The sequence below is a fragment of the Convolutriloba macropyga genome, chromosome 12 (genome assembly GCF_964194025.1).
Source record: "Convolutriloba macropyga chromosome 12, txConMacr16.3, whole genome shotgun sequence".
NCBI classification, from domain to species: domain Eukaryota; kingdom Metazoa; phylum Xenacoelomorpha; order Acoela; family Convolutidae; genus Convolutriloba; species Convolutriloba macropyga.
This window is the reverse complement of record NC_134479.1, coordinates 2,887,781-2,907,634: the sequence shown is the minus strand read 5'-3', so window position 1 is coordinate 2,907,634 and position 19,854 is coordinate 2,887,781. Positions and strand designations below refer to the sequence as shown.

At 37.3% G+C, this 19,854-nt stretch overlaps 1 protein-coding gene across 1 annotated transcript in view; it reads right to left on the bottom strand.

Annotated features, from left to right (window-relative positions):
* LOC142350832 (uncharacterized) overlaps positions 1 to 18,689 on the bottom strand; it is an 81,827-nt gene extending 63,138 nt beyond the window's left edge. The window contains exons 1-4 of the mRNA XM_075402793.1: positions 18,311 to 18,689; positions 12,493 to 12,789; positions 12,076 to 12,272; positions 3,564 to 3,763 (exon numbers count right to left, since the gene is read on the bottom strand). Coding sequence (XP_075258908.1) covers positions 3,564 to 3,763; positions 12,076 to 12,272; positions 12,493 to 12,789; positions 18,311 to 18,649 — 1,033 coding nt within the window. The 5' untranslated portion in view covers positions 18,650 to 18,689. The remainder of the gene's footprint in view (positions 1 to 3,563; positions 3,764 to 12,075; positions 12,273 to 12,492; positions 12,790 to 18,310) is intronic.
* Between the last annotated feature and the right edge of the window lie 1,165 nt (positions 18,690 to 19,854).

The following is a 19,854-nucleotide window of genomic DNA, read 5'->3' as shown; positions in this document are numbered from 1 at the left end:
ACACTTGTTTTAAATATTATAGAGCAACCCGTTTTGCACTGGACCATAGTGCCACCAGCACGTGAATCACGGCTATACAGATCAAATACATCGTAACAGGCAAAAGGTAGTTCCTAGCTTTGTCCTTATCAGTTGAATAAGAAAACATCTGGTTGTTTCTGAAGACCAAAAAAGAGAAAAATATCAACAGCATCAGTATCTGTACTACTCACTTCACTCTATTTAATTATGAACAGAAAACGGTAACTATGGAAAGAAAACAGCGATACAGCAAGAACCCACTTTATTCATTTTAAGATATTATAAAATTTTGTGCAACACAGAAGGGGAGAATAGAACAGTACTTTTGAGTGCTACAAGCACAACTCAACCCAAAAAATCAAGCAACGAGTGACAGAGTCAGAACAGAAAAAAAAGTAAAAAAAAGTTAAAAGATTAGAAACCTACAGCCCCACAGAATCATCCGCAAAACATGCGCAACAAAGAGGTTGATTGGTATAAATAAATAAAAATTTCTAATCAATACTCCTCGACTTCAAGATATTTGACAACCCATAAGCTGCCTCAGAGAATACCAAAGAAAAAGAAAATGAGAAATTACTCAGTTAAGTAAGAGCTGAAAAATTTGACAAAAGTCGCAGGAATGCGTGAATGACATTAGACTTACTTTTCTCTCCTTTCCTTTTTCTACTTTTCAATCTGAATTTGAAAACAAGTTGATTAAATCGATTTGGGTGTTTGAAGGAAATTTGCAATGAGTTGATTTCTATTTTGGAAAACGGGTGGATTTGCTTTAGCTCGTGTCAGTAAGAAAAAACAAAGGTTTTTTTCGAAACAAGATGTCGCCATCACTAATGACAGTAGCAACATCAAATGCACATAAGGTATTAAACGAATTAGGCGCTTCAAAACGTCTATCAGCAACAATGTTTTACCTATTATAGAGCAGCTCGTTTTGAACTAGATCATAGCGCCACCAGCACGTGAATCACGGTAATATAGATTTCCTAGCTTTGTCCTTATCAGTTAACAGAAAACAGAAAACATATAAGTCTAAGACAGAAAACATCTGGTTGTTTCTGGAGACCAAAAACCAGAGAAATACCAACAGCATCAGTATCTGTACTACTCACTTCACTCTAATTAATTAAGAACAGAACACAGTAACTATGGAAAGACAACAGCGATACAGCAAGAACCCACTTTATTCATTTTAAGATATCATAAAATTTTGTGCAACACAGAAGGGGAGAATAGAACAGTACGACTTTTGAGTGCTACAAGCACAACTCAACCCAAAAAAATAAAGCAACGAGTGACAGAGTCCGAACAGAAAAAATTTAAAAGATTAGAAACCTACAGCCCCACAGAATCATTCGCAAAACATGTGCAACAAAGAGGTTGATTGGTATAAAAAATAATTTTTTCTAATCAATACTCCTCGACTTCTCCAAGGTATTTGACAACTCATACGCTGCCTCAGAGAATACCAAAGAAAAAGAAAACGAGAAATTAGTCAGTTAAGCAAGAGCCGCAAAATTTAACAAAAGTCACAGGAATGCGTGAATGACATTAGACTTATTTTTCTCTCCTTTCCTTTTTCTACTTTTCAATCTGAATTTGAAAACAAGTTGATTAAAACGATTTGGGTGTTTGAAGGAAATTTGCAATGAGTTGATTTCTAATTTGGAGCACGGGTGGATTTGCTTTAGCTCGTGTCGGTAAAAAAGAAACTCTTAAGGTTCTTCTTCGAGATGTCACCATCACTAATAACAGTAGCAACATCAAATGCACATGTATTAAACGAATTAGGCGCTCCAAAACGTCTTAACAACAATGGCCTTTAAACTACTTTTGAAAAGCCGCAGCACTTCAGGACATTTCTGGACTCTCAAGGGTTTACTTTGGTTGCTTCGATGCCGAATAATCAAATTATTCAACACGTCATGCCAAATTACTAATAATCGCGACATTTCAACGGATAATTTGACAAAGTTTTGTAAATTCTTCCTCGGGTTTACATTGTTGGACGCTCTGGCCCAAGAAGTTGAATTTCTTTTTCAATGATATCGAATTTCGTGAAGCACTATACAAGCAACTACCTCCTATTCCTACAATCACCGCCAACAACCACTGAAGTATTGGCCTCGCTGGCCAATCCATGGAGAAGATCCAGTACTGATCTTATCGAATATTCCTATTTCATAATTTTATCACAACAATCAGGCTGGAGCTGAGTAATCTGGAGTTGATTCAATTGTATGATGGTTGCGGTTAATATTGGAGCGCAAAAATTGGAACCGATTCACTACGGCTAATGAGTCATGTTACCAAAGCGTCTGTTGCGAGAAAAACTTAATTGTGTTTATCACTAAACCCAATTTCTCGTGTCAACTCGAAAGGCAAGCCTTCACAGATCAGAAACTTCTTTTGACGAAACAAGTATGAACACACTAAAGTAACAAGTATCTTCTGGTAAAATACTCTCAAATCACTGGTGAGCGGTTTGCTTTGTGAGGAACTAGCTCCGGCTTTGGTGGGCTAGCTGTAGCTTAATTGAGTGGGGGTTTGTATGGGGAATTAGATGGGTGATGAGCGCGGGTGGGGGCGAGCGTGCAGGTTTAGCGGTGGAATGAGTTGGAGTGGTTGGGGAGGGGTCAAGTGCTGGGGCTGATGGTGGGTTTAATTTTGGGGGAGCAGCAGGACTAAAATAATTGCAACGAACTCCCGTTTGAGGGCAACTAAAAATACAGGAATGAATGAAAATCTGATGGCAGCTTTTACTGACTATAAAGTCTCTGGTACGTCGATAGAAACAAATTGCGCAGGACACCATGGTTACGAAAAGAAGAAGCATTTTGAAAAAATATGTTGCTTGATTATTTGTGATGAAAGATTTGATGGGAAATAGATTAATAATGGCGAAAAAAGCTTAATGTTGGCGGCTTTTGCTACTGCCATCTTGCCTCTATTCCAATAGTCTCTGGTTCAATTAAATAATTGTCATCCTAGCTTTAGGATTGTTATTTCCGCAAAATTATTTCTTTGGGAACCAGTTGTAAAACTCACAACTTTAGGTGGCCAATTAGACCAAAATTCGAATTACCCTTGAAACCATAAAGTTGTGCCTCCTCAGCAGCTTGTGATGGGTACACTTAGAGCCTACAAAAGTACAACGAAAACAACTCAGACTTAAAGCCCTCGGGATTTGCCAATTGATCCGAAAGAAAATTTTAGAATAAATTATCGGAATGCTGACGCGAAAAATTGCATAAAAGACTCACCCCGAATACAATCATTGCCTCAACTTTGTTCAAGAGCAATTAAACATCTTTGCTTATAGTATAAGCCTTTATAAACAAGATTCAGAAATGTTGATGAAAAAATTTACCGAATTTTCCAAATAATTTTTTTTCCACGTTGAGCTAGATAAGAATTCTTTTTTCCATAGTTAACAAACCTCGGGTCCTTTCCTTTATCGTCCCCATATTTAAGGTAATGAAGGTAACTTAAACGTTATGTCCACAAATATAGGAGGGGGCTATAATGGGAAAGTCCCCAACCTCTATAAAGGGCTTCATCCTCTTCGTCTTCCCTCTCCTCGTCGGGTGAAGAGTGAGGCATCGTTGAGTCATCTTCTGTTTTAGAGGAAGATGCACCCCCTCCTCCTGCTCCAGTGCCTCCCATATTGCTTTTCCCACTCCATCGATGCAAACTTGTTCCTGCTCCACGCGTGTTACCCACGAATGATGCGTTTGGTAACCTGTGAATATATCACGTATAATACCACGTTATAATGTCAGTGCTCTCTTTCCTAAATCGGATCCAACTCTGAAATTCCAATATGAAATTATCAGTCCACTAGACTACTCGTGATTAATGATTCGCTTCACTTTTAACTAATTTTTCTCTGCAGGATTTGTTAGGCACGTGCGTTGTTAGGTTGTTAAGCAAATTCAGCAGCTAAAAGGAGAAAATTATCGAAACTTGAGCTCGATATAAATACTTTTTGCCCCCCCCTGTTTTTGCGTCCTGATTATTTATTTGTGGAGTGCACGTAGAATCTATTTGTGGCTATTGGGGCTAGACGAAGATCTTTATATCAGTTCCCCGGTGAGATCGTTCCTTTGCTAATACTTTTTTACGTATTTTTTGCCGCGGTTGCCATAGGCTTCATTCGTCAGGAGTCACGACATTTGTCCCACCCCACCCCCCAAGTAAGCTTCCTGTTGTGGCTGTGCCCCCAAGTTTTCTGGGGCGGTTTGCCTGTGAAAACAATTGTCTCAAATTATTCCCCAATTCGCGTTCTTCATTCACAAGTCGGAAAATGGAAAACAAAAAGATACCAAAAAAGTGAGTTCTGCTTGCGGTTCTTGCAATTTAAAATGCAGAGATTATAGTTTCACGATAGACACGGATCGAGATAAATTAACAAACACCCAGTTAAATTTGATTGAAACCGGAAACCGCTTATTTATTCACTGCTTTTGCGTCTAATTATTGTTTACCATGCACAACACACTTAGTTCTGAGCAAGCTAATCAGCTTGATACAACAGAAAAGATCCAGACAGGTTTTGAATCCGCCGAGTTCAGTGAGAGCGAAAACCAAGAAATCGACGACGAGTATTTTGTCCATAAGAACACTGAAATCGGGATTCCTGGTCACGATAAAAACATATACAAAGCAAAAGTTATTGGCCACGAAAACAACAGAACAAGAGTCCATTATGTGAATTGGAATAGAAAGTATGACACCACTTTTGACTCGTATTCAGTTTGGATTTATCTGCGATTGGTAGAAAAACTCAAGCAGCATACAGTTATGACCGATGGGGTAAACAACTTGATACAAAACGCTTTTGAAAATCCAGCGCAATTTAGTTTTGAGTCTTCTTCTAGTGGTTTAACACAAGATTTAGCGAGGCTTAATCTAGGGGACAATAATCGTGCAGATAAAACTTTATCAAATGCAGAGAAAGAATCTTTGATGAAAGAAATTTTTCCACTCAAAAACACAAATTACAGCGTGCCTCATGAGAACGAAGTGCTTTGGGAAGATATATGGAATACTGTTTGCACACGCAGATACAAATTTTACAGATTGCCGAAGGGAAAAATTGGTAAACAGTATGTCGAGATACTAAATTGCGAACTAGAATTGTTCCTGAAATCAAATATCCCATCAGAGCGACTTCTGGTTTTTGGGCTCTCATACTCCACAGAGACAACAAAGTGAGACACTCCAAAGATGTAAAAATAACAATTGAAAGTAGGATGAAGGAGTGGTCGATGGAAAAATTTCAACCTCTTGTTCAATCTTTTAAGAGATGTACTCAATTCTCAAGCAAAGCAGTGAGAGCTCAAAAGAGCGACCCCGAGGAGAAACTACGAGCGTTTGCGAAAATGGTTCAAGAAGGCAACATCAAAAATGCAACTAGGTTCCTTGCAGACGAAAACGGAACGAGTGCTCTTAAGCCTTCTGATGTAATAGACGGAAGAATTGTAATAGAAATTCTGCAAGAAAAGCACCCGAAAGCCTCACCATTATTTGAGGGGACATTCAATATATCAGAACTTCCTCCTCTGGAAAAACTGAATATAGTACCCTTGAAAAACAAGCCCGGAAACTTTTCGGTAGTTCAGGACCCTCTGGATCAGACGCCAACCACTGGTTTGATGCGTTTATTAGGTTTGGCCTCGAAAGCTCCAGGTTGAGAGACTTAGTTTCTCAGCTAGGTAATTTGATCGCAAACGAAATCATTTCGTGGCGTAAAATCAAAGCCTTGTTCTCATGTCGACTTATTGCATTAGATAAACAGCCAGGAGTCAGACCAATCGGCATTGGTAAAACTTTGCGAAGATTACTCGGTAAAGCAGTAGCTGACTTAACTGGTGATGACTTGGCTTATGCGTTTGGATCAGAACAACTTGCGGGTGGAGTGTCATGTGGAATTGAGGGGTCGATTCATGGACTTCGAGAGTTGTTTGAGAAAAAGTCCTCCAATGGTTTTGGTCTGTTGCTGCTTGATGCAGAAAATGCATTCAATTCTATAAACGGAAGTTTCGCACTTCTAAACGCTAGAACCCTTTGGTCCAGAGCTTACACTTTTCTGTACAATAGTTACCAGGAAAGCTCTAAACTTGTGCTGAGCAATACTGACGTTTTCATCCGCAGCGAAGAAGGGACAACTCAAGGCGATCCTTTTTCAATGCTGTTTTATGGTGTCGCTCTATTGCCTTTAATACAAAAATTGCACAACCCGACGAAACAAAAACAAAGTTTTTATGCAGATGATGCCGCGGCTTGCGCAAAGTTTGATGACTTAAAACAGTGGCTACAATAAGTAGTTGATGAGGGGCCAAAGTATGGATACTACCCTGAGCCAAAAAAGCTTCCTTATTGTTCATCCAGACCACGTTGATGAAGCCAAGAGTTGCTTTGAGCAAACCGGTTTGAAAATTGTTACTGGAAAACGTTATCTTGGAGGCTTCATTGGCGATAAAACTACCATGAAAGAATTTGTTCATGAAAAAATCAAAAATTGGCAGGCTAAGATTCAACTTTTGAGCGCTGCAGCCAATTCATGCCCTCATGAGAGTTTCTCGGTGTTCACTAAATCAGTCCAAGCCGAATGGAATTTTCTCATGAGAGTTGTCCCAGGTTGCGATGAATTTTTGAAACCACTAGAAGATTCAATAAAAACCAGTTCATATCAACCGTAACTAACATTTATAAGGTGAGTAATCCCCAACGTACCCTGTTCAGCTTTTCTGCTAAGAATGGAGTATTAGGTATTCCTGACCCAGTGGTAAAGGCGAGTGAATAGTTTGAAATGTCCAAGAAAACATCTTCACTGATTTCGGATTCTATTGTGAATGGAACGGCATTGGACGTCGACGCACACAAAACTCAAGTTCGCAGCAGCAAACAAACTTTTCAGCTGGAAAATGAGTCCCAGCAGAGTAATACATATAAGGCTTTGTTAGAACAAGCATGCTCATCAGAGAGAAAAAGAATGAAGCGGAATTTCAAAACGGGAAACTCTTGTTGGTTAACCGTAAAAGTGTCAGAGACAATTTTGTTTTGTCGAAGAACGAATTCCAGGATTCCATGGCGCTAAGATACGGTTTACCCCTAACAAACCTCCCTGTGCAATGTGACGGTTGTGGTGAAGATTTCCATGTTCAGCATGCCCTAATCTGCAAAAAAGGAGGCCTGATTACACAAAGGCATAATGAAATTAGAGATTTATTGGGAGACTTATCCTGCCTTGCATGGACTTACACTCAAAAAGAACCAGTAATTCGTGAACATTCAGAGAATCAGAAAGCTTTAAGAGCCGATCTTCTCATAAGAGGTGTCTGAAGCCCGCAACAAACTGCCTCGTTTGATATTCGTGTCACAGACACTGAGGCTAAATCTTACAGCAACAGAAATCCAGAGGATGTGTTGGAAAGCTGCGCTGACGAAAAGATGAGAAAATACTCCGAGGCTTGCCATGAAAAACATATCGCGTTTACTCCGTTAATTTTCAGTGTTGACGGCATGATGGCCAGAGAGCAAAATTTTCCTCAGAAGACTGGCGGACAGACTCGCTTCTAAGTGGGACAAACCCTACAGCATTATCATGAACTGGGTCAAACTGAGATTAAATTTTGCAATCTTAAGGGCTTCAAATCTGTGCATAAGAGGAACTAGATCTAAATGGAGATCGTTTCGCTATGAAGATGGAGCTTTTATTCCTTAAAGAAATATGTTGACGTTCCTGTTGTAATCGGATAAAAGTTGTCAAATATTTATCACGATACTTGAGAGGACAACGTACTTGTAGAATAAATGTCTGCTGGCATGGATTCAAAAATCTGTTTTATAAGTCACCCAATCAGCAGGGGCAACAAATTTTAACGCCAATTATTAGCGCTCTGATGTTTTTGTCACCCAATGAGTGGGGGCATCAAACTGAAATCAAATTGAGTATGGTGCGAGCAACTTCAAATCGGCTCAATTTGAAAATGTCATCAACCCGAAAAACTAAATTATGTATCCAGTAGAAATACCTCTAGCTAAGTTAATGCCTAAGATCACCTAAGATGCCCAAGTTTTTGTTCTTACCTGATCTAAGTGGGGAGAACAAAAGCATATTGCAAGAGGCCTATTTCGTGTTGTGAAGAAAATAAACGGACTGCTGATATTTGATTAAATGAACTGGTAATCTGCTGTGTTGATGAGAATATCATGTTAACCAAGTTAATTGTCAGTTGATTTTGAATTAAGATTTTGCAATTTATGATTTGGTAATAATAAAAAAAAATTTCTCTGCAGATACTTAACTGAGGAGACACTTGATTAAGTATTGCTGTCGCAACATTTTTTAAAATGTATCTGATAATTTTTTAGCTTCTGCTAATTAAATCAACACAATTTTGCCTAATTCATCTCAGTCAAAGACCGCTACTTTGACCGTCGGCAGAAGGCCGGAAGTAGTGGCCTTTGAAAGAGATGAATTACGCAAACATAGCCGGCAGATGTACAACGGAAGTAGTAGCCGGAAAATAGCCGCGGTAGACGCTTGTGGCCTTCCATGGAATTGAAACAACTAAAGAAATAAGATAGACAGATTGACCACCAGTCCTTTAATAGAATATTAGACTTTTTGGGTTATATTCGGAGTGTCATTTTTATATAAGGAAAATGTCCTAACAGAGCGTCTTGTAAGGAAAAAGTCCTAACAGAGCTTCTTCAAATTTAATATTCTAAATCAAAAACTCAAGACTTTATACTCAAGAATTAGAGCATTTACGTTTGGCACTACTCGGATGCACACTATAGATCTTTAAATAGCACATGTTCATGAATTAAAGTTCAGTAACTGAATTCAGAAGTCATTTTTAGAGTGAGGTACATAAATTTAGGTCACGAACACAAATCTTATCTGCAAAGCAAAAGAATTTGTGATTTGCTAAAAGTCAATTTAGGTACTGCTAAGAGTCAGTTCTAAGAAGTCAGGTCCGTAAGAATAATCGAAGGAGACGACGAATAAAAAAAACATCACAGTACAAGTCCTGACGTATTCAAAGAATTTTTATTGACTATACAAAAAAAACTAGACCTAGAACGGGCTATGAGTAAACTGGGTTAACCATTTCTAAAAAATTCAGATAAAAAAGAACAAACAGAAAATCAATGTCAAAATGCCGCATGTGAACAAAAAACCACTAGCGAGAAATGGAAATTTGGTTCAAACAAAAACTAGGCCTAGAATGAACTATGAATGCATTGAAAAAACCGATCCAAAAAATCGAAAAAACAAAGTCAAAGAAAAATTTAACGCCGCAAAACCACTCGCTTTTTTGCTCCAATTCCTTTTTCGGCGTGACTAAAATCTACTCCAATTTGGCCTCAAAAATCATGAAAAATCTTGTGAAAAGATTAAGAAATCTGGAAACAACTCGAAGAGTCATCTTCCTGCAAGAATTACCTTTTATGTCAACTGGTTCCTACTAAAGTGACTACTAAAAACAAAAACTTCGATAAAAAAAAGGATAGCCCAAAAAATCAACTAACTAAAAAATTACCTTAATTCTATATAAAAAACAAGCCAAATTTTTTGTACGCAATTGAAAACATCAAAGTCCGCGAGAAGCAAACGACAGGCCTTGTTAGGTCCTCAGAAAATTATTTGGGTAGAAATTGAATACTCCAAAAAATTGTTACATAATTTATCAATTTCTGTAAGTTCTCTCGATCGAAACACTATTTTACATTATAAAACCAGTAATCGATTGGTTACTATATAAACTTTGTCACTTTGACGATAGCCATTTGTCGCTTTAAACCACAATGAACGCGATAAAACTAAGCAATGACCAAAAAAATAATCAAATCGAAATTAATCATGAAAAACACTTAAGTGACAGAACAATATTCAAACGCACATTACCAAAACTCAAACGCACATAACAAGACAAACTCAAACGCACATAAAGTGACAGAACAAACTCAAACGCACATATTAAAAATTCGTAAATTACCAAAACTAAGCACTAAAAATGTTTGCAGAAAGAGATTGTTGTTCAAAAGTTGTAGAAGTGAAGCTAGAAAAACCTCAATGCCATAGTAAGTTCAAGAAAATCATTTGCAACAAAAAAAGCTACGAAATTCAAAGGAAGACAAAAATATTAGTCCAAATTGATACTTTTCAATTTAATAATGACAGTGCCAATAAAACTATAGGTCTTAGGAGAATGCTGGAAGGAAACATTCTAGATCGTGGAGGATGGATACCTTGTAAAGAAGACAAAAAACTAATTCGCAATTTGCTAAAAAATCAAAACACAAAATTGGAAAGTCTAATTAAAAACCAAGAAAAAATTAGGTAAAAACCTATGGATATATATGGATTCTTTGTTTTGAGCAATCGAGGTTTATGAAAAAATACATAGCCATCTTCCGTCTCAGTAAGAAGTGAAAACAGCTAAGTTGCGAAACAGTAAAACAATGAAAAAAATGTTCAAAAGATGTTAAAATTTTCACTGATTTTAGAAAGCTATCGCCAAAAACACTTCAATTAGCAACAAAACGATACCCAAAACAACGACGGTGTACCAAAGACTCTTTATAGCAAATAAACTCAAAATACAAACAAAAAATTTAAAAACAGGAAAAAAACCACCAAAATCGGATTAGTAAGTGCACAATTTTATAAAACAAACACCTAACGTCAAAAAGGCATCCAATCCAAGAATTATCAACAAAACCTTGACGTATTTACAAGTCCTCTCAAAGAGCCAAAAACGAAGAAATTAATCAAAAAAGCCAAAAATTGACAAAAATGAGAAAATGGGCCAATTTCGCACTTGAAACGCATTATTAAGCTCTCAAAAACTTTGTGGTATCCATTTCACATAGTTGAATATTCATGCGGCATTGGTAAAAATTTACTTCTATCAAAAACCAAGTTATAATAAAAAAAATTGGGTCAAATGAACAAAAACACGGCTAAAAAACTTTCATCTATCTGCGCCAATATCTCGAACATAGCTGGCAGAGTGCAAGAAAATAGACGCAATAGCTTAGTAGATCTGCAGTCTCAAAAGATTTAAGATAGACTAAAAAAGAAATTTTGTCTTTTCATTAAGGGCTGAATTTTGATTACGAATCTGTATAACTTATTGCTGTTTTTATTAGCTACACTTAAATGCCTTTCAATTAGAGTGGTATACACTCACTTGACCTTACCTCTTTGAAATGAAGTGAAAAAGTCAATTTTAGAGTGAGGAAGTCAATTTTGAGTGAGGTAAGTCACGTGTGACCAAAAGAAACTCGCTCCACTTAGAGTGAAAAATGACGTCACGCAAGCAATTCAGTTGAAATTGCATGAACGAATGAGCAAAAAACAGATTTGAAGTGATTGCGACATCATATATTCGTAACAAAAATCTTGACGACGAAATAATATCCAAGAGAAGGCCAATAATAGCCTCAGCTATCGCTTCGCGGCTATTAAAAACTTTTTTCAAAGTCAAAAACTCAATTACTGAACGCAGCGCATGAACAGAAAACTTCTCTCGCTCAGAAAAAGTTAGTTCACACGACACTTTTACTCACTTTCACTATTAGCCACCTGAACAAATAGTACTTCCGGAAAAAAAAACCTTAGAAAAATACCAATTTTGCTCCGAGTCGTAAAAAGACAGCGCCCCATTACAATTCAAATTCTTTGAATTGTAATAAACCACGATGTCCCCAATATTAGCCGCTATCGCTTCGCGGCTATTAACAAGTAAATAACATACTTTTATTTTTTCTGACAAAGAAGGAACAATCGAGATTCATTACTTTTCCTTCATTTTAAAAGGGCTTACAATTCCATATCACTATTTTTTCATATACTTTTAAAATTTGCTTATCTTTTAATTATAATGAATTGATACATACATTTTTTCTCAAACGATGGATTTTTGAACTAAAACCTTAATTAGACCAAAATATCATCAGTGGGTTGAAGTTGTTGTATAAATTGTACAAACTTGTTGATTAATTATTTGATAAGAACTGATTCAATCTAACAACCTGTTCGCTGTCAGTGAAGACCCCTCCAGAAGTCTGGAGCCATTTGTGTCACAATCACTACCGGCATCAGCCACTGACGCAGACAAGGGCAAAAGTGGAATTGGGTCTTCCGTCTTTTCCGCCCCGGATGAGGAGTAGTTCAGCTCATCAATGTGTAAATCAGGACACCCTCCGCCCACACCAGCTGCCAATAGTTCCTATAAAGGGATATAATGGACAGTTCGCCCCTTTTATTAGGGTACGCAACCAAAATTTGTGCAAACTAGCATTTGTTCGTTAATTCATTAAGGAAAAAAGTGTAACCGAGTTATCTTCATAAACCACTTTGTACAGGCGCTGTCCATATTTTACCTTCGGTTGACATTTCGTTAACATTTTCTGTTTTCGACTTCAAAGTCACATTTTCACTTGACATACCTCCTCTTCCGAGGGAGCAGACAGCCCTCCAGTGACTGGCAACGAAGCAACATCAGCACTGGCAAAACCAGCAGCAGTCTCATCTGGAGTTCCTTCTCTATTCTTGGTTACAATTTCTGCCTGCTTCTCTCTTGCTCTTTCATCACAACTTGATGGGGATGATGAAGTGGGAAGGGAGGGCACTGCCACTTCCTCCTCCTCTTCCGCCTCTTTACTTTCCACTTCTTCCGCTGTGTGTCCTTCCACCAGATCTCCACTTAACGTTCCACCCAGGGCTGCTTCATTATTTACGCAGGCCTAAACCAAAGTTTCCAAAAAATTGGCAAATATTGCTATCGAAAACTTGTATGCATCACAATTACGACAAAAACTGTAGAGAAAATTGACAACTAATATAAATAGGGTCCAATATTACTGAGTTCCATTTTTTTATTTCAAACCTGAATACAAGTGAATGCAGGTAAATTTAACTCAAAATTTTTAATAGTTTACCAAACCCACATAATTAGCCCTTTGCAGCATACATTTATGCCCCTCGATAGTTTCTGTTTGTCCAATGCACCTTAACAAGACCATTATCGCCGACCAGTCTCAGTGCACAGATGGTAACCAAAACATTTTCGGAGGAATCCTGCGAGAATCCTCCCAGAGGACGCCAATGGGGAGCTAATTCGTACAAAGTAAACTGTTACGCATTCCATGGACGTTGTGAGTCAACAGTCTCAAATAATCACTCGAGCAGGCAAAGAGAGAAGTTCACAGGAGACATTAGTGTGGTATGAAACACAACAAATCTGCATCACTAACTATGATAGCTCCCAAAAGGTTCTGCTGTCAGAGACCTTCTTCCACTCTCCTTCTCTTCCCTATTTATTACAGACTTCATAAGAAATGTTTGTGACGGAAGTGAGGCCTCGTTTTAAGCAAGACCAACAGCACAACTCTGGAACAAGCACCTCAGGGAGTGAGATGCCTGGAGCTGGATAGCAATAATTATGTCTCACAACTGGACACAAAAAATTCGCAACTCGGAACGTACAAAAAAACGTGCAATGCAGACTGAAGTGACCGCAGCACCACCATAAATATGCCCAATCAAATCATTCCGAACTAGCATCACATAAAAAGGGTAAACAAATCAACGTTTGTAACTTCGAGGATTGTGTGGAAATCGGTCAGTTCGAAGTGTTAAAAATTCGGAATTATGTAATCCAAAACCAATCTTGTTCTCTTTTCCTCAGAGGATGCTGGATCTGTAGCAATCACAAACAGTACAAAGAACGCCTAGATGATTTGAAGCTGTTCCCTATATCAATCTATATGGAACTTCACGGTGCTCTCTTCCTATTGGTTGAAATTATTTGCAATTTCAACATAACAAAGGACTTACTACCTAGATTTTGTTGACATAAAACTCGTAGAGATCTAGAAATTGCAGTCCCAAAATATCGACTGAAGAAAACAGATGAGCTCCTCTGGACGCCAGCAGCAAATCTCAACAATGCACGGTGAATCACTTCTAGATTACTTAACAAACAGGCTTACAAAGATGTATAGCGAATACTTCAAGAGGAGCTACAACGAAACTGATTTGTGCACCTGGATGATCCTGTGTTCTGTTGGCTATTGAAATCCGCCCAAAAAAATTGGGTCAAATGAAAACTGAACGTCAATTTCACCCCTGGATAAATTTTATAAAGACTTATAAAGCTTTAAAATTTATGAAGCTTTAAAAAAAAACAAGAACTCTCATCCATAAGTTCTCGTAAGTGCCGACTATTTCGCGCGGCGTACCAACTCAACGGTCTCGCAATTGCTAAGCTGTGATCTAAACCGGATTTCTGTTCAAAGGTATCATTAATTTTTCGGAACAATAGAAGCCGCTGCTTCACTTCCACTGTTCATATCATTCTCAGTCTCCCTACATTGTCATGAGGAAAGTAAATTAAGAAATGCCCCTTGCAAATACTGGGTGAATATTGGCTGGTGCGTCGCCCTCCCAGCCTTCATAAACCATTGGATATTTCTCAAATTTATCAATAAAATGATAATACACAGCTGAGAAAAATGTAATATATGGCGAAAGTTGATGAGTCCACACGGCCTACATTCTTCAAGAACAGATTTCATTAATTGTTGAACAATTGAACAATTAATTGAACAATTTCGCTCCGCCAAAGTGTCTTAGAGAGCCCCAAAAGTAGATGATAGAGCCGAGCCCATGGGATAGCGAGGCTGATATTTGTCTTTACATATGATGTCAGCGTAGCTGTTCTCTTTTTTTGCAGAGAGCTTCGATATCGCTTGTTTCAGCGCTTTTACGTGATACTTTTAAGCATCGCTACTGCTTTCGGACAACTTGCTAGTGGATTTAAAATTTTCCATCAAAGTTTGTTTCGTTGAACCTGGATTCCCAAAGTCCGTTGGCCTTGATGTCTAATCTTGCATCAACCGTGATCCTAGATTTGAGAGCAATGGTTTCCCTTTGCAACGGCTGAAGATGAAATCCATCTCAAAATCAAAACAGACATCACTAAAAGATTCGCAAGGAATCACGATGTTCATTACGTCTCATGTGGGTGTATCCTCTTTCGGATAATGGAGGGCATGCGCCAAAAAACTTTCTTTTGATGCGCATAATGATGTGATTTTTATTGGGTCCCAACAATAGCAAAGTGCAGAGTCAACACAAAACGCTTCTCGTTAGGCAAATATGATATTAATGGCATAGCGCTCAACCAGCTTTATGCTCATTTCTCACTAGCCAAGTCAAGTGAGCGAATCGTTGTTATTCATTTCGCTCTCAATTATCGTCTTTGAGACGTCAAGCTGTTTCCTTTTTTTTTATTTCTATACAATATTGCTTTTGTTCGGCTTCAGTCAGCGATAGGAATAAAGGATTTGACAGTTGAACTGATTTTTTTGTTCTTAAAAACCGTCTTCAGGTTTAAAGATGTTTAGGCAACCCTGCCTTATCGGCAGCAAAAAGATATATTGTTATTTTTTATTGTAGGCGGTCTTCTTCACTAAATTCGATAACAGCTCATCGCTGATTGATTTCTCACATGCTCTTAAAAGGTCTTTAATATGGGATGTACGAGCTCAGGTGAATTTACGCTGAACCGATGAAATAAACAATTTAAACATTCAAGGTGATTTATTGGCATGTACGGCCAGCTTGTTCAACAAAAATTTTATCTGTCTTAGTGATCTCTGCAAATTTCTTCTCTGCATTATCAAAACCAATCAAACTACGTATTACTCTACAGCTGTCAACTATTTCAACTTCGTCATATGCTGTGCTTTTTCAAAAAGATGTTACTTGGTAATGGCATGGCACTTGGTGCGATGATAACCGAAAGCAAAGCTTTTTCAGGTTATCAAAAGAGCCGACAGCGTTACCATCTTATACTTACCACCGCATAATACTTTTGAACTATGAAGCATCGTTAAAAAGTTCAATTCAGGCAATTATGGAAATACCATAGAGCGACATTGGAAGGGGGTCACCTTGGGTTGTATCTTCCAGGGAGAATATTTTCTGTTTGTTAAAAAACCGATTTGATGATTCACAATATGAATTACATACGGAATGATAGAGGTTGAGGACTATTGAAAGCATTGTTTTGCATCAAAAAGCAAGACCACTTCCGAATCTATATTATCAACATAGCTGGCAGATTGCCAGAAAATAGCCGCACTAGCTTCGTAGATCTGCCATCTCAAAAAAACAGTAAAAAAGACAGACCAAAAATTTCGTTTTTTTATTGAACGCTGATATGTTATATTTTGATTAAAAATCTGCAACGTTTTTGCTGCCTCTATTAGCTGCTCTCAATTAACCTTCATTTAGAGTGACACCCAACCCTTTGACCTTATCTCTGTAAATTAAAGTAAATAAAAGTCAATTTCAAAGTGAGGAAGTCATTTTTGATAGTGAGGTAAGTCAAGTGTGACCACAAAATTAATCACGCAAATGAACAAAAAACTAGCTCCACTTAGAGCAAAAAATGACGTCACATACGCACTTCAGTTGAAATTGCATGACCGAATGAACAAAAAGAAGATTTGAATTGGTTGTGACGTCATATGGTCGTGACAAAAATCGCGACAACGAAATAAAAAAAAAATAGCAGGACAAGTCCTGTTGTACAATTCAAAGAATTTTCATTGACTAAACAGAAAAACTAGACCTAGAACGGACTATGAGTGAATTGAGAAAACCATTTTTAAAAAAAAATCATACAAAAAATAAGAAAAACAAAATCAATGTCAAAATGCCGCATAAAAAACCACTAGGAATAAATGAAAATTTAATTCAAACAAAAAACTAGGCCTAGAATGAGCTGTGAATGGATTGCGAAAAACTATTTAGAAAAAAATCCTATCCGAAAAATCGAAAAAGAAAATCAAAGTGAAATTGCCGCATATGAACAAAACACCACTAGCGAGAAAACGAATTTTTGGTCAAACACAGTTTTCTCATTCTACTTTAAAATTAGAGCAAAAAAAATTTACGCCGCAAAACCACTCGCTTTTTCGCTCCATTTCCTGTTTCAGCGTGACCAAAATTACTACTCCAATTTGACTTCAAAAATCATGAAAATGTGTGAACAGATCTTTAAAAAAACATAGCAGGAGAACTCCTGAAATACAATTCAAAGAATTGAATGGAAAAGTCAGACATAACCTACCTGACCAGCATATCAATTGAACAATGCCAGCCAGAACACAAACAAAATCATCAAAAATTGAGAAACTACAGGAATCAAAACTAAACAAAAACAAGCTCATTGCTAAAATTCTTTTGAACCTAAGGCATAATTTTTCCCCTTTAAAAATACCTATTTCAAAAATATTTTCGAAAATTATTTTTATTTTTGATATAGGTCCACTATTATATCTGCAAGACCTGAAAAAGATTCATTGGCCCTTGAAGATCGATTACCTCAAAGATGACCAAAAATTTGATATCAATTGCAAATTATAAGGAAATGTTGCTGAAATTCGTGATATACATATCTTCAGAATCATGTTTGTGTCTCTAGAGGCTATCCAGTAACCCAATTCCAAGCCTTAAAAACTCATTGGCTCATAGATCGATAGGCAATAATTTTTAGAAAAAAATTCAAATTTCAAAAAATAGAAATTTGTTCCATTGAAAGTTGAAAGCCATTCAATTGCCCCCTAGCAACTATTTAATAACATACTATCAAAGCCTGAATGAGGTTACCTGGCTACTGAGGCAAGAAAATAAATAAGACAAATGTTTGAAAAAACTTGAAAAAAATTGCAAATTTTATCAAAAAACTTCCAAGTCGAAAGGTTAAATTGTTGAAAACAAATCCATTGAAATTAAAAACCTTGCAGCAACTTTTTATCGGAACGTAGAATGTTTTCTCGCACTTGAGAACGGACGAATATCAAAAACTGACAAAAACTTTAGGAAGCCTTACACATCTTAAAAAAAACAGCGCACCAATACAATTCAAATTCTTTGAATTGTAAAAACCAAGAGAAGGCCAATAACAGTCCCAGCTATCGTTGTGCGGCTATTATAAACCAGTTCTCAGCGAATGAATGGCATGTTCAATTCCTCCGTTTTGACGCATACATAGTTGTTGATTGCCACCTAATATCTTAAGGTCTGATTTAACAAACGTTACAGTAGTTCTTCCAATAATTCGCCTTGGAACTTCCCCAATTCCTATTGATCGTACACAGGCGACTAGGAGGTGCAAATGGGATGGTATACATTCTGGGCACAATATTTTGGGAATGGGGAGGGGCTATAATGTGGAAGACCTAAAATATATACCGTTAATTCTGCTTCTGCTTTAAAATCTGTACTGCATGTTTGATCATCCATTTTGCTTTGATTGGGAGACGCTTGTGGTGGCGAAGGAGTGGCAAATGCACATGACTCTAGAGGGGAGCTCGGGTCCGTTCTAGGGAAGCGAGTAGCGGCAGTTGCAACGGTTACTGTAAGAGCAGCTGCTGCAGCTTCATTCGCCGCTGCTTCCCCATCTGTGTCCCCTTCATTAGCCGATTCATACTCCTCCTCTTCACTCTCATCATCTTCACCTCTTTCTTGAGTAGTGCCATGGGTTGACATCATATTTTGTACCTCATTTCCTTTATCATAAAAACCTTCCATTTAAAAGCATCTAACCTGAAAAAAAAAGCTTTATAGTAGTAGTAGTATTTTTTTCTTTTTGCTTTTTTTCTTTTCTTTTTTTTTCAGACTGTCTAGAAAGTATCATTAGGAGCGCCAGGCACTCCAGTAAGTCAAACGGACCTGTCATCATAAAAGCCCGGGCATGCTCAACAATTCAAAAGAAGGAATTCAACAACAGAGAAGGAATTCAACGATAAAAATGACAGATTGAAAGACAGGAGAAAAGCCAAGCATCAGCTGCAAACACATTTTCAGAAAAACATTACAAATAAAAAATCTCATCAAATGTCGTTAACAGTACCCAATACACAAGCAGCAATAGGGAGATTCTCTGTTTAAAAAAAACTACCAAAAATAGGTAAATTAAGAAATGCCCCTCCCCGACACTGGGTGAATATTGGCTGGTCCAGGGCCCTCCCAGCACTACGTCTTCATAAAGCATTTCGTATTGTTTGAAGCTATCAATAAAATGATATATACAAACATCAGATCGGAAAACGATAGGATGGATCGAGATCGAAAACAATCGCTAGAAGACTGAACAAATGTGTCAGATTAAAGTTTTTTAGTGTCAGATTTGTAGAATTTCTTTTAGTTTGAGCCCCGTTTCAGAGCACGTGTCATTACATAGTAAATCAATATGAACAAAAATGGCACGTGCGTCGGGGGGACCAATAATATGCACCACTAAGATTAAGACACAAACGGAAAAGATCCCATTTCTTTAACGAGGACAAAGCACTTCATGAACGTTTACTAAGACTAATAGAAAACAAGGGTGACAAAACGACAGTGAAATAATACAAGGTCTTCAATATACAAAAGGAAACATGTCCGATGATGCAACAGGTGGTATCTTAACCAAATCAGATAACTGATACGTCAAAAAGGGTCAATTAAAAGAAAAAAAGAACATTGTTAATTTCTTCTGGTACACATAAGAATAAAAAGCAAATGGTAAAAGAGGCAATGTAAAGTTAAGAATATAACATTATGTAAGATTATAAAATCATTAAACTACCTAATTAAAAATTTGACCTGACATTAGCAAAAAATGGGAGCATAAAATGTTCTCACAATTTTATATGTACATCATGAAGATTAAAGAATAAAATTAAAATCTAATGCGCTCAATGTCATCTTTTACATCAGTTTCTTTTGGGTCCTTCAAAAATTCTTTCCAA